At 42.7% G+C, this 18,300-nt stretch overlaps 2 protein-coding genes across 5 annotated transcripts; one reads left to right on the top strand and one right to left on the bottom strand.

Moving 5' to 3' along the window:
• The first annotated feature begins 459 nt into the window (after positions 1-459).
• On the top strand, positions 460-7,682 carry gabpa (GA binding protein transcription factor subunit alpha). Of its 3 annotated transcripts, none has more exons than XM_084023644.1 (10): positions 460-608; positions 2,835-2,934; positions 3,013-3,157; positions 3,268-3,352; positions 3,469-3,693; positions 3,798-3,992; positions 4,116-4,172; positions 4,458-4,583; positions 4,980-5,172; positions 5,527-7,682. In XM_084023644.1, exons 2-10 carry the CDS (start codon positions 2,858-2,860, stop codon positions 5,747-5,749), a joined length of 1,326 nt encoding a protein of 441 aa, XP_083879770.1. In that variant the 5' UTR covers positions 460-608; positions 2,835-2,857; the 3' UTR covers positions 5,750-7,682. The 3 variants fall into 3 exon arrangements, with proteins under 3 accessions (XP_083879770.1, XP_083879771.1, XP_083879772.1); XM_084023645.1 differs by lacking the exon at positions 460-608 and adding an exon at positions 685-831; XM_084023646.1 differs by lacking the exon at positions 460-608 and adding an exon at positions 856-1,007.
• Positions 6,379-18,186, bottom strand: LOC311022415 (amyloid-beta A4 protein-like). 2 transcript variants are annotated; one of them, XM_084023642.1, is made up of 18 exons: positions 17,983-18,186; positions 15,296-15,463; positions 15,040-15,169; positions 14,834-14,946; positions 14,205-14,395; positions 13,893-14,119; positions 13,571-13,738; positions 11,905-12,038; positions 11,690-11,764; positions 10,890-11,048; positions 10,655-10,783; positions 10,391-10,490; positions 9,883-9,950; positions 9,128-9,266; positions 8,948-9,001; positions 8,748-8,839; positions 8,517-8,663; positions 6,379-8,428 (listed from the first exon to the last, which is right to left on the bottom strand). In XM_084023642.1, exons 1-18 carry the CDS (start codon positions 18,040-18,042, stop codon positions 8,327-8,329), a joined length of 2,256 nt encoding a protein of 751 aa, XP_083879768.1. In that variant the 5' UTR covers positions 18,043-18,186; the 3' UTR covers positions 6,379-8,326. The 2 variants fall into 2 exon arrangements, with proteins under 2 accessions (XP_083879768.1, XP_083879769.1); XM_084023643.1 differs by lacking the exon at positions 13,571-13,738.
• Positions 18,187-18,300: the final 114 nt, after the last annotated feature.

The following is an 18,300-nucleotide window of genomic DNA, read 5'->3' as shown; positions in this document are numbered from 1 at the left end:
TGATGCACATAAATCTTAAACAGGAAAACTGGTTGTTTTCTTGGAAAAATGCCTTGGGGTCCTATGGGGGACGTCACAGCTCCTCTTTGACCCAGGGCCCCCTAGCGGGCTATTGCTTCCCTGTTGCAAGTATTTAAAATAGTTGTTTTCATACTACTAGCCTAGAGCTTTACAGACAAGTCAAAGAAAGATACACAGCGTGCTAGTTAGCCTACTTGGTGGAGTTGATAGAAATATCCTCTGTTAAAGAACTGAAGAGTGGGGTATTAAAATGGATGACGACTATGGAATTTAAATCTGAGGGGGAAAATACGTAGGCCTACTTTATTAAAACGCCGACGTTCATCTGTTGTACTGAGAAAGTGACCCCAACTTATGATCAATAAAGTACACACTATAATTAAGACTATCATCCTTTTGTTTTTGCCATACAGGTTTTTAGGGTAACATTAACGGTCTTGCCAGTTAGTCTCCGCCCTCCTCCGAGTGTGTGAAGCGATAGTTGACCAAAAACTTGCATGATACGACTCGACTGTGTGCGAGTTTTTGGCTGCATTTCTACCACAGTTGAACACAATCCAACATCTTTCAGGGCCGGATTTTAAGAGGTATGGGTACATAGGAGGTAGACGCGCTCGTTATGAAGAAAGTGTACTACATCGTAGTCAGTCGGGGCTCTGTTTGTGGTGCCAAGTCTCTTCCCGCTATTTTGTGGCTCACTAGCTCGCTAACGCTAGCTGTTGATTACTTAGCCTAGTGGGGAAGAGGCCGCCTACATTCAAGCTAGTGTTAACAACACACTCACAGAGCGTCAGCCAACTTCCGCTAAAGGTAGGATCACGTTGGCTAACACAACTGCTCGTGTCTCTTTCTCACAATCTGGACAATTTAAACACCATCGTTTAGGACAAACGCAGTTATGTCATTTGTGTGTTAGCTTGGTTGCTAACAGCGGTGAAGTGGGGAGGCTGCCTTCCGCCGCGTCGCCGCCCAGCCTCAAACACACAGTGCGTATACATACAGAGACGATTTTTAAACCTGCCGTTTAGTCCACCCTTCTTTGTAAAAGTCGCAGTTTGTGTTTAACCGAGCGCCGTTTTTCAGCGCATTCGCCACATCGCAAGTCCCTCCGTGTTGTTGGTTTTCCCACTGACGCATGTGTCGTGTTTTATCGCGGCTGCTCTCGGAAGTCTTGTACGCTGTAAACCTTTAGCCAGGATTTCCGGCTCCTTTCCATTTGCCCTATGCTGTTTTGTTTCCGTTTATTCCATTTCCGTTTTAAAAGTTTTCTACGCGCAGAGTTAAAGTGTGTTTCAGCAAAGATTCGTTAAAGTTATGAGGCGCAATGCGTTTCTATTTTATTTTAAGCGTTGTTTAGCGATCGGGGACCGACGGTTGTGCGACGGGCTACCTCGCCCCGCGGTGCATTCGCTTGTAAAAAAAAAAAATAGTAGCTAACTTGGTTCGCTGTAGACCAGCTTCGGTGTATCGACCAGTGTGTCAAATCTCACTTCGTGTGTTTTTTAACAATGTGTGTTCGTGATGTATACATATGTTTGGTCACAATTGCTGATAACTTTGGCCTACCAGTTGGCCTCTAGACGAGAAAGCCTCGCCCTCGAGTTGGCTAACGTTAGCAGTTGGAGCAGTCAGTGAACTGTTCCAGGCGATCAATGAGGAGTCGAGGCTGAGAGGCCTTTATAGTAGAAAACCCCCTAACTCCTGTTCCAGATTTAAGTCATGGCCACACATTAAAACACTTGAGCCGAAACACTCTATTAAGACAAGTTTAAACTTTTTGGATGTCTTTTTAGTTGTTTGTGCTACTAAACCTCCCACTTAATAGAATAATAAATGGAAAATCACTAGCAATTATTTTCTGCACTGCTATTTATTGACATTATTGTGTTAAAGGCCATGTTTTTAATGTCCATTTTTAAAAATATTTTTGGCATTATGAAAAACAGCAGCAACAATAACCATATTTTGCCATTTCAAACATGACACTTTCTCAAATTCATGGTCTTGCATTATTGTATTGGATATATATATATTTTTTTGACTGTTGGTTGGATAAAACAAGAAGCAACATATAATGTTGTCTTTTCGCCTTTGAAAATGGTGTGTATATGTACTGTTATGGTTTATAGATGTACTGTAAACAAAGAATTTATAAGTTGACCTAGTGAATACAGTACATGTAGTGTGAATATAATTTAGTTAACAGAGTTCATGGGTAGACACCGGGGCATGACCACCTCTACAGCTTAATAGTGCTACACTAACGTTTATTAGAGTCATTATTAGGTCATCTTCAATTTGGATTCTTTTTTAAATGATTTGTTTGGGCTCTGAAATGTCTGAAAATAGCTGTTCACAATAGCAACCAGAAAAAAAAATGCAATGCACAATAATATAACAAAACAGTAGAACAAATCAGATTTGTGAGGTAGGGACAGGAGTGTCTGACACTCTCCAGATTCCAGCCTCTGATGGGCTGTGTGTGCTCATGATTACAGGCAATGGATCAAAGCATGTTTTCCAAAGTGCATTATGATGTGTTAATGTCATTACTGTTCCGTTATCCCTCCACATTTATAAAGGTGATTGAAGCTAAAGCAGCAATCAACAACAGGGATTGATTGATCAGTTAGGAGTCCCAGGCAGAGGTTTGCTGCTGGGCCACTATATTGTTTGATAAATTACTTGAAATTCTATTTATTTTTTATTATATTTTCAAGTCCTCATTTATGGTGTTTTTAATTGTGTTGTATTAATATGTTGTAATATGTATAAATAACATTTAGAATAAACTCTTTAATTTCTTCCTACAGTTTGGCTCTTTGTGTAAGGCAAAATGTCTAAAAGTGAACCAGAAGAGATGATAGAGATCGAGATTGATGAACGGGAGAAACAGGCATGCCTGGAGGAAGGGTAAGCAAGACGATGGTGATTAAAACTGTATGCTCTTGTACATGAAGCAACTCATCTCATCTCTTCTTTTGCATGTAGTGTTGAGGAGCAGACCATCACTGCATCAGATTTGATTCAACAAGATATCGACATCAATGAGCCTATTGGCAATTTGAAGAAGCTTTTGGAGCCCCGTATCCAAATGTCCCTGGATACATTTGAGATTTGCTTGCAGGACATTCAGGTAACAATGTACCTACATAGAGCATATCAAGATCTCCATCTTTGAACTTTAAAGTATGTGTTGTTGCGCCTCTTTTCAACTGATTTAACGTATCTGTTGTATTCTTTCAGCTACACCCTGACCACAGTCTCTTCGATCAGGGAGTTAAGACAGATGGCACAGTGCAGCTCAGCCTGCAGTTAATAGCCAAACCAGGTACTGAGAAAAACAAACAATATCAGAAAATACACAGCAATATAATACCGTTAATGTCCAAACTCCAATTTGCACTTACATCAACCTCCCCTATTTGTTTTTCCCCCCTCGTCCAGGTGAAGAGAAATTGAACATTTTGGAAATTGTGAAACCGGTGGAAACAGTAGAGGTGGTGATTGATCCAGATGCAGCAGGAGAGGAAGGAACTCTGGTGGAGGAGGGTCAACTCATTGCTGTGGAGCGCTCTGGCCTGTCTGACGAGACGTCGGAGCAGGTTACACGCTGGGCTGCAGCACTTGAAGGCTACCGGAAAGAGCAGGTTCGCCTGGGCATACCATATGGTGAGGAACACTTTAATAAGATGCATTGCTGTGGGAAAACGGTCCTCGATGTGGTAACAAATACATGTGGTCCTCACTGTCTGACGTTCACCCCCTCTCCTCAGATCCTGTGCTCTGGTCAGCTGATCAGGTGATCCACTGGGCCGTCTGGGTAATGAAGGAGTTTAACATCGATGAGATGGAAATAGGCAGCATTCACATCCCAGGTCGAGATCTGTGCTTATTCAGCCAGGAAGAGTTCCTTCAGAAAGTGCCCAACGGAGAGATACTCTGGAGTCACCTGGAACTCCTGCGCAAATGTAAGTCAGATAGAGGAGAGTATGTGTTAATTTTGCATGAAGTCACATGTTGTTTATACATGGGACAGTAACCATGGCCTGATGAATTTGGTATATTATTCTAATCCCTTGTATTTATTTCAGATGTTTTGGCTAGCCAGGACCAGTCTGGAGGGGATGCTACTGTCACCATTGATCAACGTAAGAGTTTTATTGGAAAATCTGCCAAAGGCTGTTATGTGCTAGATTTGGCCAGTCATGAGTTGCTGAAGTTATCTGATATGATGGAACACGACACACACTGACTCTTTTGTGTACGGGGGAGCAATGTGATTTTTGTGTATTGTTTTTAATTAACAAAGCTACAAGAAATTATCCTCCTCTTGTGGAGAGAACATCACTACAACATAGTGGACACTAAACACTAGCAGATTTTCTGATCATTTATATTTGGTTCATCTCTAACTTTTCCATCTGTGTCTCCAGCTGTGCAGATAATCCCAGCTCAAGTGAGCACACCCACTACCATAAAGGTGTTGAAGCAGAGCCGTGGACCCAGGGCTCCACGTATTTCAGGAGGAGAGGAGCGTAGCTCACCCGGCAACCGTACAGGTAGTACTCCTCACACATAAGGACTCAGTATGGAAGCAGGCTACGTGCTTTTTGTAATGTAATGTTCCAACCTGATTGTCATTTGTCTACCTTAAGCATCTCAAATGCAAGATGTTGTAGCTTTTCTTTGTTGTATGTGATGATAATAAACATATTATCTATGAGTTTTGAACTGTTAGACAAAAACAAGAGAGATAATTTGCAGATTAATAAATAGTACAAAAAAAATTGTGTTGATTGCAGCAGTCAGGCACTCCACAAATATTTTTATTCAACTAGTGTTGTGGTGCAAATTTGGTCGAGGTTTTTGAATGCAAATGCATCTATCATTTTACACGAATAGAGTTTTTAATGATTATAGCATTTTCACTAAATGTAGTGTTTCTCTGGTGCCAGGCAACAACGGTCAGATCCAATTGTGGCAGTTTCTGCTGGAGCTGCTGACGGACAAAGATGCGAGAGACTGCATCTCCTGGGTGGGCGAGGAGGGGGAGTTCAAACTCAACCAGCCGGAACTTGTGGCACAGAAATGGGGTCAGCGCAAGAACAAGCCAACTATGAACTATGAGAAACTCAGCAGAGCCCTCAGGTTTGTTTGTTTGTTTTTAATTGCAATAGAGATTAAGCTCCAGAAACACTAGAGCCTACATTTCCCACTATGCAACTCAACAGTTTATTGTCTTGCAAACTCCCCATGCTTTGTAAACTCAGGCTTTCTGGTTTAAAAGAAGAACATGATGATGCTAACGATGATAAATAACACAATGAGTAACAAGTGAACTCATATTCGTTTGTGAAACTTCTGTGGTGTCTGTGTGTGGGTGTCATGATGGCAAATTGGATGGTATTGAAACATGACATACATTTTCTCACACGACAAAATAATGCAAGATTTTATTTGGGCTTTGTGCAGCGAGATTCTGACTTTTGTGTCCCGGTTCAGGTATTACTACGACGGGGACATGATCAGCAAGGTGCAGGGCAAGCGCTTTGTCTACAAGTTTGTGTGCGACCTGAGAACTCTGATTGGCTACAGTGCTGCCGAGCTCAACAACTTGGTGACCGACTGTGAACAGAAGAAACTGGCGCGCATGCAGATGCACGGCATCGGCCAGCCAATCACTACAGTGACGCTCGCCGCCACCACACTAGACAAAGACAGTTAAAGGAGGCCTCATTAAAGCACTCTTCGACTGCCAAAGGTTGCTCTCCACCGCTGATTGGAAATCAAAACAACTTTCTCCTTTGTTGACACACTGTGTTCATCAGGCACAGAAAACGCAAGGCTGATCCATGATCAGTGTGGATTTTCAACTTCATTGTCTTTACAGTTTGATGTTAGACTGAGGCAGGTAAAAAGGGTTTTGTTTTTTTATCTTTTCTCTAACTCTAACCAAGAGAAGAGTGTCTAAGTATTGAGAAATGTTGCGTGCATGTGACTGAATGCTTGAATGTGTGACTTGATGTGCGAGTTGTGAGCTTTATGTAATGCGTTCCTTGTCTGTAGTTCAGGATCATTTTCACTGTATATACCGGTTCTACATGTTTTTGATAGCCACAAGGACAAGTGTATTTTCATATTTTCCATTAATAGAGGACCTGTTTTGTATTTTATTTAGTGTTTGTTCCCTAAATTGTTGGACCCTTTTTTGTCCACTTGGGGGGAATAAAGTGGCAAGCATTTTTCTAAACGTCTGTGATTCAGTCTTTTCATCTGTGCCTTGAAAAGTAAATATTAGGATTAATACATGATTATATTTAATAATTGGATTCAAAATGTCAAACAAGCAGAAAGTTATGTACATTCAAAATTTTATTCATTGTATAGTGAGTGTAGAAAGCTTTTTCTTACTCTAAGCAAATGGTTCATTTAGCTACACACAAAGGAAGGTCACTGAATCAATGAAGGGAGAAAAAAAAAAGCACAATTCTTTTTAAACACGAGCCTCCAAAGAGTGAGCGTTGATACAAATTTTAAACATTCACCTGATTAAGAGCTTCAGTTAGTGTCTGTACACATGAATATAATGTGCAGAGGTGATAAGTGTTTTATTTCTGTGGTATAAAAGCACAATATGCATGTCACATTCATGTTTACTGGAGGTGGCGTTAATAACTTATTTAAGGAAGAGGGGAAATGTGTTTATGCTGATGTGAGTCGTGGTCATCCTCCCGGTGTTGATGGTAATCCTTCACCTCTTCTTAAGGACAACAGATATGCAGGCAAAGAAATGTACACCACGGGACAAACAGAAGCACTGTACATGTATACACAGAGAATGTAGAAAAATAGAATGTGTGTGAGATCTGGTGATGGAATGTGTGTGAAGAGGAGAAGTTTCTGTCGGGCAACAATCCCGTCTCTTTTAGCAAATGCTCCCAAAGTGCTGCGCTGTATAATATTGCTGCCACAGCCAGAAAGGGAGGTTAGACGGGGGTTAGACAGAAAGACCGAAGAACACGTGTACATGGGAAACGGACAAGAGGGGGATCTTGATAATGGAAGTGGGCCATTGCGAGTCAGATCTCCATCTGCCAAATATTTACAATCAAGAGAATGGGAGTGGAATGATAAATCTGGAATGATGCACGTTCAGAAAACCTCCTAATAAAAAACCCAATGTGCAGCGACAGCGTGAATTGGCATCAGGGACTCAACAGCAATAATATTTTTGTGACAATAATCGGACTTCCAAAATGACAGAGTGCATAGAACGCAAACAGTAACAAAATAGTCTTCCTTTCGGATACTATTACACTTCATATAATACATATAGAGCAATTTTGCCCATGCAGCTAACACAACTGTGAAGCATGGAGATGAGCGCTACGAGCCAAGATTCAGTTAAAGCAAGTCTGTGTGACAACAAAGCAGACCGGGTTCTGAATACTCTTTTTCTTCTTCATATCACAAGATCACAAAGAAGACACTAGAAATGTACAATCCTGCTAATATATCTAGTAAGAGGACCGCTCCCGAGGACCTCAACATACAGTATACTGTATCTGTCATCAATATTGCCATGCACTACATATACTTACAGCTAATCTCTGTTTTAATATATTACACATTAAAAAATAATAATCAGAAAACAAAAACATTCAATATTCTTCAACTTTTACATGTTTTTGATTATTCATCATTTTTCTGCATTTTTTCCTCCTTTTTTGTAAAACAAACCTGAAACAGTTGGGCTTCAATTATGCAGAGAGGCGCTCTGAGAACCCCTCCGCCCGTTGCCAGCTCTAAGAGCTGTTATGTCATCAAGCACAGCACAGCTGTCATCAGAATGTCGGGGAGGGGGGGTTCTGGTCTTAGCTACGAGACTTCATATAAATCATCATCAGGGTTTTTTCAGTACAAACACTATGAACTTTTTGTTGCGATTGGCTGAAATGTGCAGGTGAAACAGGTTACCCTTGTCTGATCAATTGCAGGTAAATGTAAGCTCAAGTGAGGCTCTTTACAATCAAGGGATCAGGGATTAAGAAGGCTTTGTTCCATGTCACTTTCCCTTGGCCCAAACCCCTGACTGAGACGCAAAGTGACACTTTGCGTTTCCCTCATTTTTTGCCAAACCGTCAAACAAGATAAAAATCAACCTTTGCAGTATTCTTCACACCTTTCCTTTGCCGTGAACAAGGTGAGGGTGTAGGGGCTGGGGGCAAGGGATCAGAATGGAACAGACCCTATGAGTGAGAGAGTGGGGGGACGTCTGGAGAAAATATTGACGAGCACTTCTTTAGTTCTGCATCTGCTCGAAGAATTTGTAGGTGGGATTCTCGTAGCCGTTCTGCTGCATCTTGGCCAGATGACGCTCCTCTGGTGTCACTGCTGCGTCCACCTAGCAATACGCATAAATGGGATTAGTGGAAAATATATATTTAATGTAAATAAACAAATTAACTCACTGTTCATAAAATGTCTCTTACCTCAATTACACCGTGATGAATAGAAGTATATTGTTTCTTCCTCAGCATCACCAAAGTAATGACGATGATAGTTGCTATGACAACCCCTCCAACCATAAGTCCAATAATGGCACCTTTATTAGACCCCACATCCTCAGCGAAAAAAACCTGCCATTAAAATATATATTTATGTTCACAAAGCACAGATACCACTGCAGGAACATAATTCAACGACATGATGCGTTTTCATACCAGTTTTTGATGGTAAACTTCATAACCAGCACTTTGCCTCTCTTCAGTCTCCATTCGCACTTCTGGCATCTCATCTGGCTTCAGGGCAGATACTGAAGCAAGATACACACACACACACAAAGTATTTATTAATAAAAGGACTGTATTGATTAATTGCCCGCACATGCTGGAATCAGAAATACACACAAACACAAACACACCAGGTCGTGTGGGGAGTCCTCTATCTGGAACTGGACGAGCATCAACAGGCTCAACTGCAGAAAAATTCAGAGAATTTTTTTAAAATGTCAAAATTGCAAAGTCAACTTGGCATGCATATTCATTTCATGACATTATGGTGTTTTGTGTATAGTAAGTTATTGTGTGTGTGTGTGTGTTACCGTGGTTCTCCGTGTTGGGCTGGTTGAAGCTCTCTGGGTGGATGAAGCCCAGTCCGTCCAGGCCAGGGTCCATGGGAGCAGAGCTGTATGCCTGGTCAGGCATCAGAGCATCGTTACCGTAACTCACCCTGCCGTCCACCTGCAGACACAGAGGAACAGCTTAATGGACGTGTCGGTGGAGACCGTCATGTAATCATTATCTGCTAAAAAAGGTGGAAAGTCACCCACAGGATTTCAACTCGGTGTGTGTGCATGTATCTGTCTGTCTATCTATCCTATCAGCCTAATATTTTTGTGCTAATTTATCACTGTATGCTCACCTCTCATTGACTGCTGAGTCTTCCCTCCTCTTAACAGTTTGGTAGGTGAGTCACGTTGCAAAATGAATAAATCCCAGTTTTTGTTATCTTTGCCGGGAAGGACGGCTGATTTTTAACTCTTCCTTCATTTGGGAGGGGGAGAAAGTGCTCTCCACAGAGCACTATTCAATTTTCAGTTGGATCAGTTTGATTTCTCTCTTCTATTCATTCACTGTACTTGACTGCAGTCACCACTAGTCATTTAAACAAAGTCTGAAAAAATAATTCCATTCTTAGCCTTTTCTTTCTGCATTAAATACACCAACAAAGTCTCTATGTGCATGGCCACCTTGTGTGCTACTTTGTCTTGTTTCACAGCAGGGCAGAGGTTATTCTATTCAGCAGTTTGTACAGGACAGACTCCATACATATGTGAGTCGGTGCGACTCGACTCACCCGCCCATCACTCTGCAGGGAGGAGACTTGCTGAGACAGCTCCGACTGAACTCTCTGCATCACAACAGCTGAGGAGATAAAGGAGGAAAGGAGCGTGAGAGAAGGAGACACAGCATGATGATAGATGGGAGAATTGGTGTGTCTGCCGTCCTGATTACTGAAGACAAACTAAAAGAAGAGGTGCTGTGTTATCAGCACACAATCCATCACTGGACTTCAGACCAGCTGTAATACCACTTTTCATTTTCAGTCAGCACTACAAGAGGTTGAGTGGGGCTACTTAACACGTACAACGTCAGAAACCATTTAAAAGATGTCACAATTACAATTTCCCCAGTAAAAAACGTGTTACAATTTGACAATAATACAACCTTCTATTACATTGTTTATGAGCGACTGTTCCCTCATGAGGATTTAATTGTAATCTTCATTTAATAGAATCATCATACAGATGTGTGAATAGCAGTCATTCATACAATTAGTGAGAAGAATAAAACACGACACTTACAGACTTGATTTTGGATCTCATTCGCCACAATGGGCACTTTGTAGAGCAGACTGACGGACTGATTCATCCTCTCATCAATCACACGTAGGTGGGTCAAAACCTAAAGGGGCCAGAAGAGAGTTTACTTCTTAAAACCTGCAAAATTATACCATTTCATTTTAGGCCACACCAGGAATTTAACACAAACAGCATTTTAAAACCGTTTGCATTAAAGCTCTGGTACAGCTAAAGTGGTTTTGACTGGATGTGAGTGAGGTAGAGTACCTGAGGTCGGATCTGGGCAGCCTTCTTGGGATCGACCGTGCGGACGTGTTCGTAATGTTTCAGCGTGTGCTGCCTGTCCTTCTGCTCTGCACGGATGTACTTCTTCAGCAGGCTCAACACCTGACGAGCCTGGAGGTGGCAGTGTTGCATGGTGTTAGTGAGGCAATCAAAGCTTTATACATTTCATATTTCCTGCCAGGTACGACTGTGTGTGTGTGTGTGTTTGTGTGTGTACCCGTGGAGGGTTGGCCTGTAGGGAACCGAGGTAATTTTCCAGAGCCAGGCGTCGGCGGCTGTTTAGGAGAGCTTCAACCCGGGCCATGTGGGTTTCTACCAGCTGCTGCCTCTCTCCTGCTGCCTCCCGCTCAAGAGCCTCCACCTTCTCCTGGAAGTGCTGCAAATGTGGAACATTTTGCAATCGTTATAAACACAAACAGTCTAGTTTAATACGAATCCTGTACCGCACACCGATACATAATTTGATACATAAGAGTCACATTTGTTTTTTGTTTTGCTTTCAAATTATTTCAATATTTCACTTCTGAAGTTGCACATGTTGTTCCCACATAAATGGTACACATTAAGCTGTGTTTTTCAGTTTTAGAAATTATAGAGGGAGTATAACAATAATATACAGTGGCATTGGTGGTGTCTCCCCTCTAGTGTGCCAGTACAGGGAACACATTTGATTGTTTCTATTACAATATCTCTCTTTTCTCATCCTCACATTTTTGACGACTCATGTTCATACATAAAAGGTAGATATAAATTGTAATGAATAAAACCACCAATAAAACCATAGCTTGTGGGTCGTAGCAGCCAGCAAAACAATTAGTTGGCAAAACAATCTGAAGCTTGACAGGAAATAACGTTGTCAAAATCCTCATCCTCTGCTTCCTGAACAAACAATGAAGGGGACTTTTCACAATTTTGGCCAAGACAACTAAAATATGTTCATAACAAACATCTCTGACATTTAGAAATGATAATAAAAATAAACATACAGAAATGCAGAAGCTATGATGTGTGTCCTACCTGGATGACAGCTTTCTTGTCAGCACGAGGAAGGTTCTTGGCCTGCCTCTCAGCCTCTTCCCACTCCCTCATCACCTAGACATTAGAGTATCGTGTCAGCGACAAAGCATCGCAGACTGACAAGCTGTCTCGTCGGGGCAGACATTTATACACCTCGACAGGGCAATACCCCAGACAGTAATGCTTCAGAGGTTAACCCTGACACACAAGTATACCTGGGACATCTTCTCACGGTGTTTGGCCTCCAGGCTTTCCTTGGCCTTCTGGAAGTCAGAGTGCTCGCTGTCGTCCCCGGGAGATTCGAGGTACCGATCCACGGCGTCTGGAGGACTTGGGGCCATGGTGGGCACTGGAGGGAAACAAAGAGGCGGGAATCAAATACATGGCAGTGGAGAAATCACTCATAATAAGAACACAAGTAGAAAGGATGGATGAAAGGCAAATGAAGGGGGGAAAACACTGAACCCAGTGCATCTGAAACACACAAAGCATTCTACAGAGGCAACATTAGACAGGGTTTCCAGTGTTTCAGCTGAAGACATACAGACAACGGTCATTAAAAACATACAAAACGTGTTAGCTACAAACAGAAACAAGGACTGGTATAAAAGACACGGGTTATCAGGGGTTAGTTTCCCAGTACAAGTGTTGTGCGTACATCTTTGTTTAATGTGGGAGCTTGGAGATAAGATGAAAAGTGCTGAGTCAGGATCAGGGCAATCGCTGCACCACTGAGGAGGATGGGTGGAAACAGCAAATCAACCCGTTATCCTCAAACAACACCCTCCCCCATTCGCACACACACTATGCCTGTCAACACAGTGCAACACTCAGCTGGTTAGGACATGTTTACGACATCGTTAGAGACCCACAGCTGATGGGTCAGACTACTATGGAGCTGCAGCAGCAGATACAAGACCTTGCATGAGCAAGGCATGCAGACAAGTGTGTGTGTGCATCTAGAGGTGCATGCAGAAGCACACAGACATTCAGCGTTCAGTTTACGCTGCTTCTTCTACATGCTGTAAGAAGTAATGGTTAGTTTCACAATTTTGAGATTAGTTATTGAATGATTTTGAAATCACTACTACTAGGGCATCATGGCTGCTTTCCAAAGGGACACTCATTTGATTGGCTTGACTTTCTGTTTTTTCATTTTACTTTAACTGTTGATGTTTGAACATTGTAGTGAAACTACATGATTGTTTTGTGTCTGGCTAGAAATATTCTATATTTGTTGTCAACAAATCCCCTGCGGACAATCAAGAATTGATTCAACTGACGAGTATCTGTGTTTTCAAACCCTGATTCTGTGGAAAAGGTCTCCATTGTTGTCCAAAATCTATTGAAAAGCCCATGTTTCATGGGTACTGTAGCTTAGTTTTACAGTCAATCCTACATTCATAGATACATATATTCATAACTAGAGAACAAAATGTATATCTGGATGAAAATGGCCCCCAGCTGATGTAATATATACTCCTCTTTGACCAACTGACCAATTCTAACAATTCAACAATATGTTTGTGACGTGTTTTTAAAGATTTACGTCTACTGGAGGGAAATCTGGACTTGGGGGCGGTGGGGGGGGCTAATGCAATATTTGTTATAGTATTTTCATTGGATTTGTTGACAGTTAGACAAAAATATAGACAAAAGACTGTTTTTTTATCTTGCTCTGAAAATAATCTTATAATACTCAAGACTAGAAGACGAGCAACCAAATCCACTTGTCAGTGCTCCAGTTGGTTAAGAGCCAGACACTCAGGACAGGGCGAGGCAAAGAAAGTGAATGAGACAGAGAGACAATCTGCAGGACAGGAATCAGGCTCTTGGTGTTGACACTTCAGGGCACTAGACGGCTCCGGTCCTGGGACTTACACGAGCTGCTGCAGACAGCTAGGCAGTACTCCTCCGAGTCAAAGTTATTCCTGTTGCCCCCACAGCCCCCAAACAAGAAGGGAACACAGCGGCCCTTCTCAGGCAGGAAGTACCAACGCTCCAGCATGGCATGACACGGGCCTGACTCAGCGCGAGCCCAACAAACGGCTGAGATATGTACACACAGGCAAACGCAAAGTAAATATCAAATCAAAATGAATGCAAAATGAGACGTTGCTAGGTAATCAACAAAATAACACATGATGAAAAATAACCAATAAATGAATGTAAACAAAGGGTGTGTGTGCACCGGATTTCTTACCCCGAACAACTTCCTCGACTGATTCCGTGGTGGTGGTGGTGGTGGTTGTCATCGCGATGTTAGCATTGCGTTCGTCACTATCCCGCTCATCGGTCACATCGTCGTCTTCCTCGTCCTCCTCCTCATCATCATCGACATCTTCATCTTCATCCCTTTCAAAGGTCTCTTCATCCTCATCTTCATCATCCTCAGCGGTGGCTGTCTCTGTGTCGGCCGGGTGTGACATGCTGCAGGGAGAGCAATTGGTTCAGTTGATGCATCAACAAAAGTGCGTGTCCAACAGGCTGGATGAATGTGTGCGAGTGATGGCACCTGGTATCAGAGTATTCAGCCTCAGCTCCGCCCCACCAGACATCTGACACCTCCCCTTCCAGCTCCGCGCTGTCCGACTCTCGCTCCGCTTCTGCCGGACAGCAGACAAACTCCACCCCTCGGAAACGGTCGATACCGCATGGCAACAGAATCCCGTAGTCATGGAGATTCATGGAGCGGTCTCCACAGGACTACATTAAATAACAGGCATTCATCATGACTTCATACAGCGCCATAAACCGCATTCAATCATTTCATATGATCATAAAGATATGACGGTTTATTGTGGTAAACCTTAGTGGGAGATAAGGAGCATAGCCCTGCATTCATAATTCAGCTCTGATGCACAGATTATGATGATTATTATAAGAGGTTAAAAATGTATGTTTGACAGACTTTGTTGTTTCTGTGGATGACTGAACATGAATAAAAACTCATAAAAAGGCACAAGGATAAAAGGAAATCAAATGAAAACGAAGTGGCAGAGACTGTTGACAGCAGGACAACGAAATTAAGTTAAGATTTAGCAGCAGTCAGCCGGAGACGAGATAAGAAAGAAGTAGATGTAATGATGGAGGGAGCATAAGAATAAGTTCACACAGCAGCACTGAATGTCGTGTTTGTTTCACCTCTTTGGCTACAGTGTGCCAGTGCAGGTGGCTCTCACACTGGTCCATACGCTCCTGGTGCAGGAACTTGCACTTATCAGGAACGAGCAGGGCATCACTCACAAACTCTCCAACTGCAACGCAAACATGCCATTGCTCATTACAGGTGTATGTTTTACACACAAACACGTTGAGTAATATACACCTGTACGATTAAAACTACATACCAAGGCAGCGGTACGGCACAACAATGTGTGTGTGACTGCGGCATTGCTTGCGGCCTTTCTTGCACCAGTTCTGGATGCTGACGGGTTGGTTGGCCTCCACAACATTTGTGATCTGCAACTCTGGGTACACCTGGAGAAAAGGGAGTGATTGTTATGTTCCTTCTTACTACATTCTCTCTGCCCATTTGCTGACTTTCTCTCTCTGTCCCGTTCTATTTATCCGTCTCTGTGTGGCGGTCTCCCTCGGCGTAAATACCTCTTGGCAGTACTGCAGGATGCCCTCTTTGGTGCCAATGCAGCTCTTAGTGCCTGAGGAGTCAGACTCCCATTTGCCACTCTGCACATTGATGTGCATGTTTAGCTTCCCACAAAACATGGCCACCTGGGGCTCAGTTAGCAATCCCACAGAGTCATCTGCAGGCACCTGGACAGACAAGAGGAAAGACAGGACAACAGTGAAGATTGATGGTACCAAACTGGCTAAAATATAGCTTAAACATAAATATCTCTTGATGCAGCTTATGTATTTATCCCCTTTCTGTTTATTCAACTGCATTTCACATACAATCCTGCACATACATCTGGCTTTCTATGCTGTACTGGGATTAGTGAATCAAAAAGGATAACGGCATGTTTAAATACATCTATAATATTAGTGTGCATTTAAGTTATTATATAAATAAATAAAGCAAGTTACTACTGGTTTAAGCCTAGGCAAGGCAAGATATCCTGTTTCATCCCTTTGAGCCCATAAGCCAGAGAGCTCAGCATTACAGGCAAAGGGCAGCACACATGCCCTTTGTTAGTCTGTCATGTGGAATTGTATTGATGTTCCACATTATATAAGAAAGTGCAATTAGTCTGTGGATAAAACATTATTGCCTATCATAGCAAAGAGAAACTTCCTAAACCACACAGTCATGAACATCCAGCTGAGTGAATATGCAGTGCACACATCATCTTTCAACTGAACCCACATTGGTCTTCTACTGTCCAATAAGACATAGCTGTCTACACTAAATGTTGTTCCTTCCATTTTGTGTAAACAATTTTAAGGAAGTCTCAATGTGCTGAGTTTTGTGGGCCTATTTTTCTGGCAGACATCAAAAAAGACATATGCTGCAAGCTGACATCACTCTAGCCACCAAGCCATCTGCTGCCAATCTTTAAAAATACAAAACGATGCCATGTTATGAAGACCTGCATAATATATAGTTGAATGAGAATGGCTCAGAATGGTGGAATCAGCTGCCAACCAATATATAATCAACCCATGTGCTTAGCTTACAGTTAATTGCTCCTGTGCTTACAAGTCTAGGATAACAATGAGACAACCAGCCAAACCTGGTCTTACATCAAAGAAAACACTCCCGTGTGACTGTAGGGGACTCTGGCAGAAGGCCATGGCAAAGGTTATCACGTCTACAGTTGGTATTACTGCAGGGCCTGTGTGACACCTTCAATCATGACTTTGCTTAAAAAAAAACATGCAGCACAGAAACTGAAAAAAAAACACTGGAGACTGGATTTGACTAGCTCACCAGACATATAATAAAAAAAGTTAAAATACAACAAAAACATTAAAGCAAAGATATAAACTATGAACAGTGGAGTAAAACAGGAGAAAAAACTCCAAGTGAAAATATCTTTGAATGCACCTCAACCCAACAGTAGGGCTAACATTTTAATACCACGTTCATGGCAATATGGTGATATTCGTTGAAGAAAGTTCTGCCGACATCAAATGGTGTATCCTGCAAAATTTCTGCTGGAGAAGCATTTTTCACTGCAGCACGCAGGGATTTGGTTTGGTTGGAAATCTAGATTGTGTTATCATATTGAGCCTGCATTGTATTAGCACTCTCCCTAACGTACTTGTGCTCCTAAATGAGGCATTATGTGATGACAAAACAGCTGTATGCCTCTGATGATTTGCAACATGCATCATGTCATCTTCCTAATTCCACATGGTCCTAAAATGTGTATTTCTCTCTAGTCCTGCACAGCACCAGCAAGCTACAGGCGCCATCTTGCTTGTGTCAAACTAAAAAAAGGCTGCATTCTTTTTCCATTCTCCTCAGCAATATCACCACCCTGCAGCTGCAACGCTGCTGGACTGGTCTAAGTGGGCCAGGTCCACGCAGTAGCACCAAATAACACTGCACTGTTAGCATTTGTTAAAAAGGAAAACGGTCCGTATGGTAGTTTAACGTATTCACGTCAAAGCTGAATGTCTACTGTAATACCTGGTGTTGACGGGTTTTATTTTTGGACCCGTTAAGATTTAAACAGGACAAAGTGACTGCGTACGACGCTGTGCTAGTCACTAGCGGTTACCATGCCAATCCCAGTTATTTTCTGGAATAAGCTAACATTAGCGTTAGCTATCCTGATCCTAATCGAGTTAGGTGACTTAATTTAGCCATCTATTAATACATAGATTAATTGTGCTATTCCAACTCTACACATAAACAAAACACCCCTACACTAATCCAAAACATGTCCAACACTGCAGGGTCAAGCTGTCAATAAGGGTAACAGCTAGGCCTTGCTGAATTTTAGGAGGTTCGCTTGTTCTACGCAATAAATCTGTACAACTAAGCCACCAATGTCGATGGCGACACACGAGAAGACGTTGATAATGTACCAAGGGAAAATCTATTTAACGTTATTGGCTCAAACAAAGAGCGGGCCTCGGCGAAATAGTGCGGTAATGTTATCTTTTGGTGGCAGCGCGACTGTTAACGTTACGTGGCCTCCGTGTCATCCGTGGAACGTTATATTCGCAGGCGAAGACGTTACATTTGCATTTTAAACGGTTGTTTTTAAGCCGTCTTCGCTCAGACCGGACCCCGGTGGTCGCCGCTAGGCCCCGCCGGACGAGCGGAGCCAGGGGAACGGCTCACCGACTCCCACAGCCGGGATCTCTTCGTTGTAACTCACCTCGGATGAAAGCGTCAAGGTCGCCACCAGTAACAGCAGAAACGCCGTGAGCTCTCCCATGCCGTCCTCCGGTTATCCGGCACCCTCCGTTATTGTTCACGATAAATCGGAGGATGAATGTTACTACAGGAATTTAGAAAGTGCGTCGACAACAATAGCGGATTGCTCCGATCCCTACAATCACTCCCTGCACAGCTCCCGACGGTGACGGTGTGTGCGCGAGGCCGATCCCTGGATGTGTTTGGGTGGGGGCGGGGGAGCAGGGTCTAACCATGTGTGGTGGCGGTGGCGCTCTCATTAAACACATACATGGCCCAT

This window comes from Eutrigla gurnardus, assembly GCF_963514095.1.
Source record: "Eutrigla gurnardus genome assembly, chromosome: 12".
Lineage (NCBI taxonomy): Eukaryota > Metazoa > Chordata > Actinopteri > Perciformes > Triglidae > Eutrigla > Eutrigla gurnardus.
This window is presented reverse-complemented; position numbering and strand designations above follow the sequence as displayed.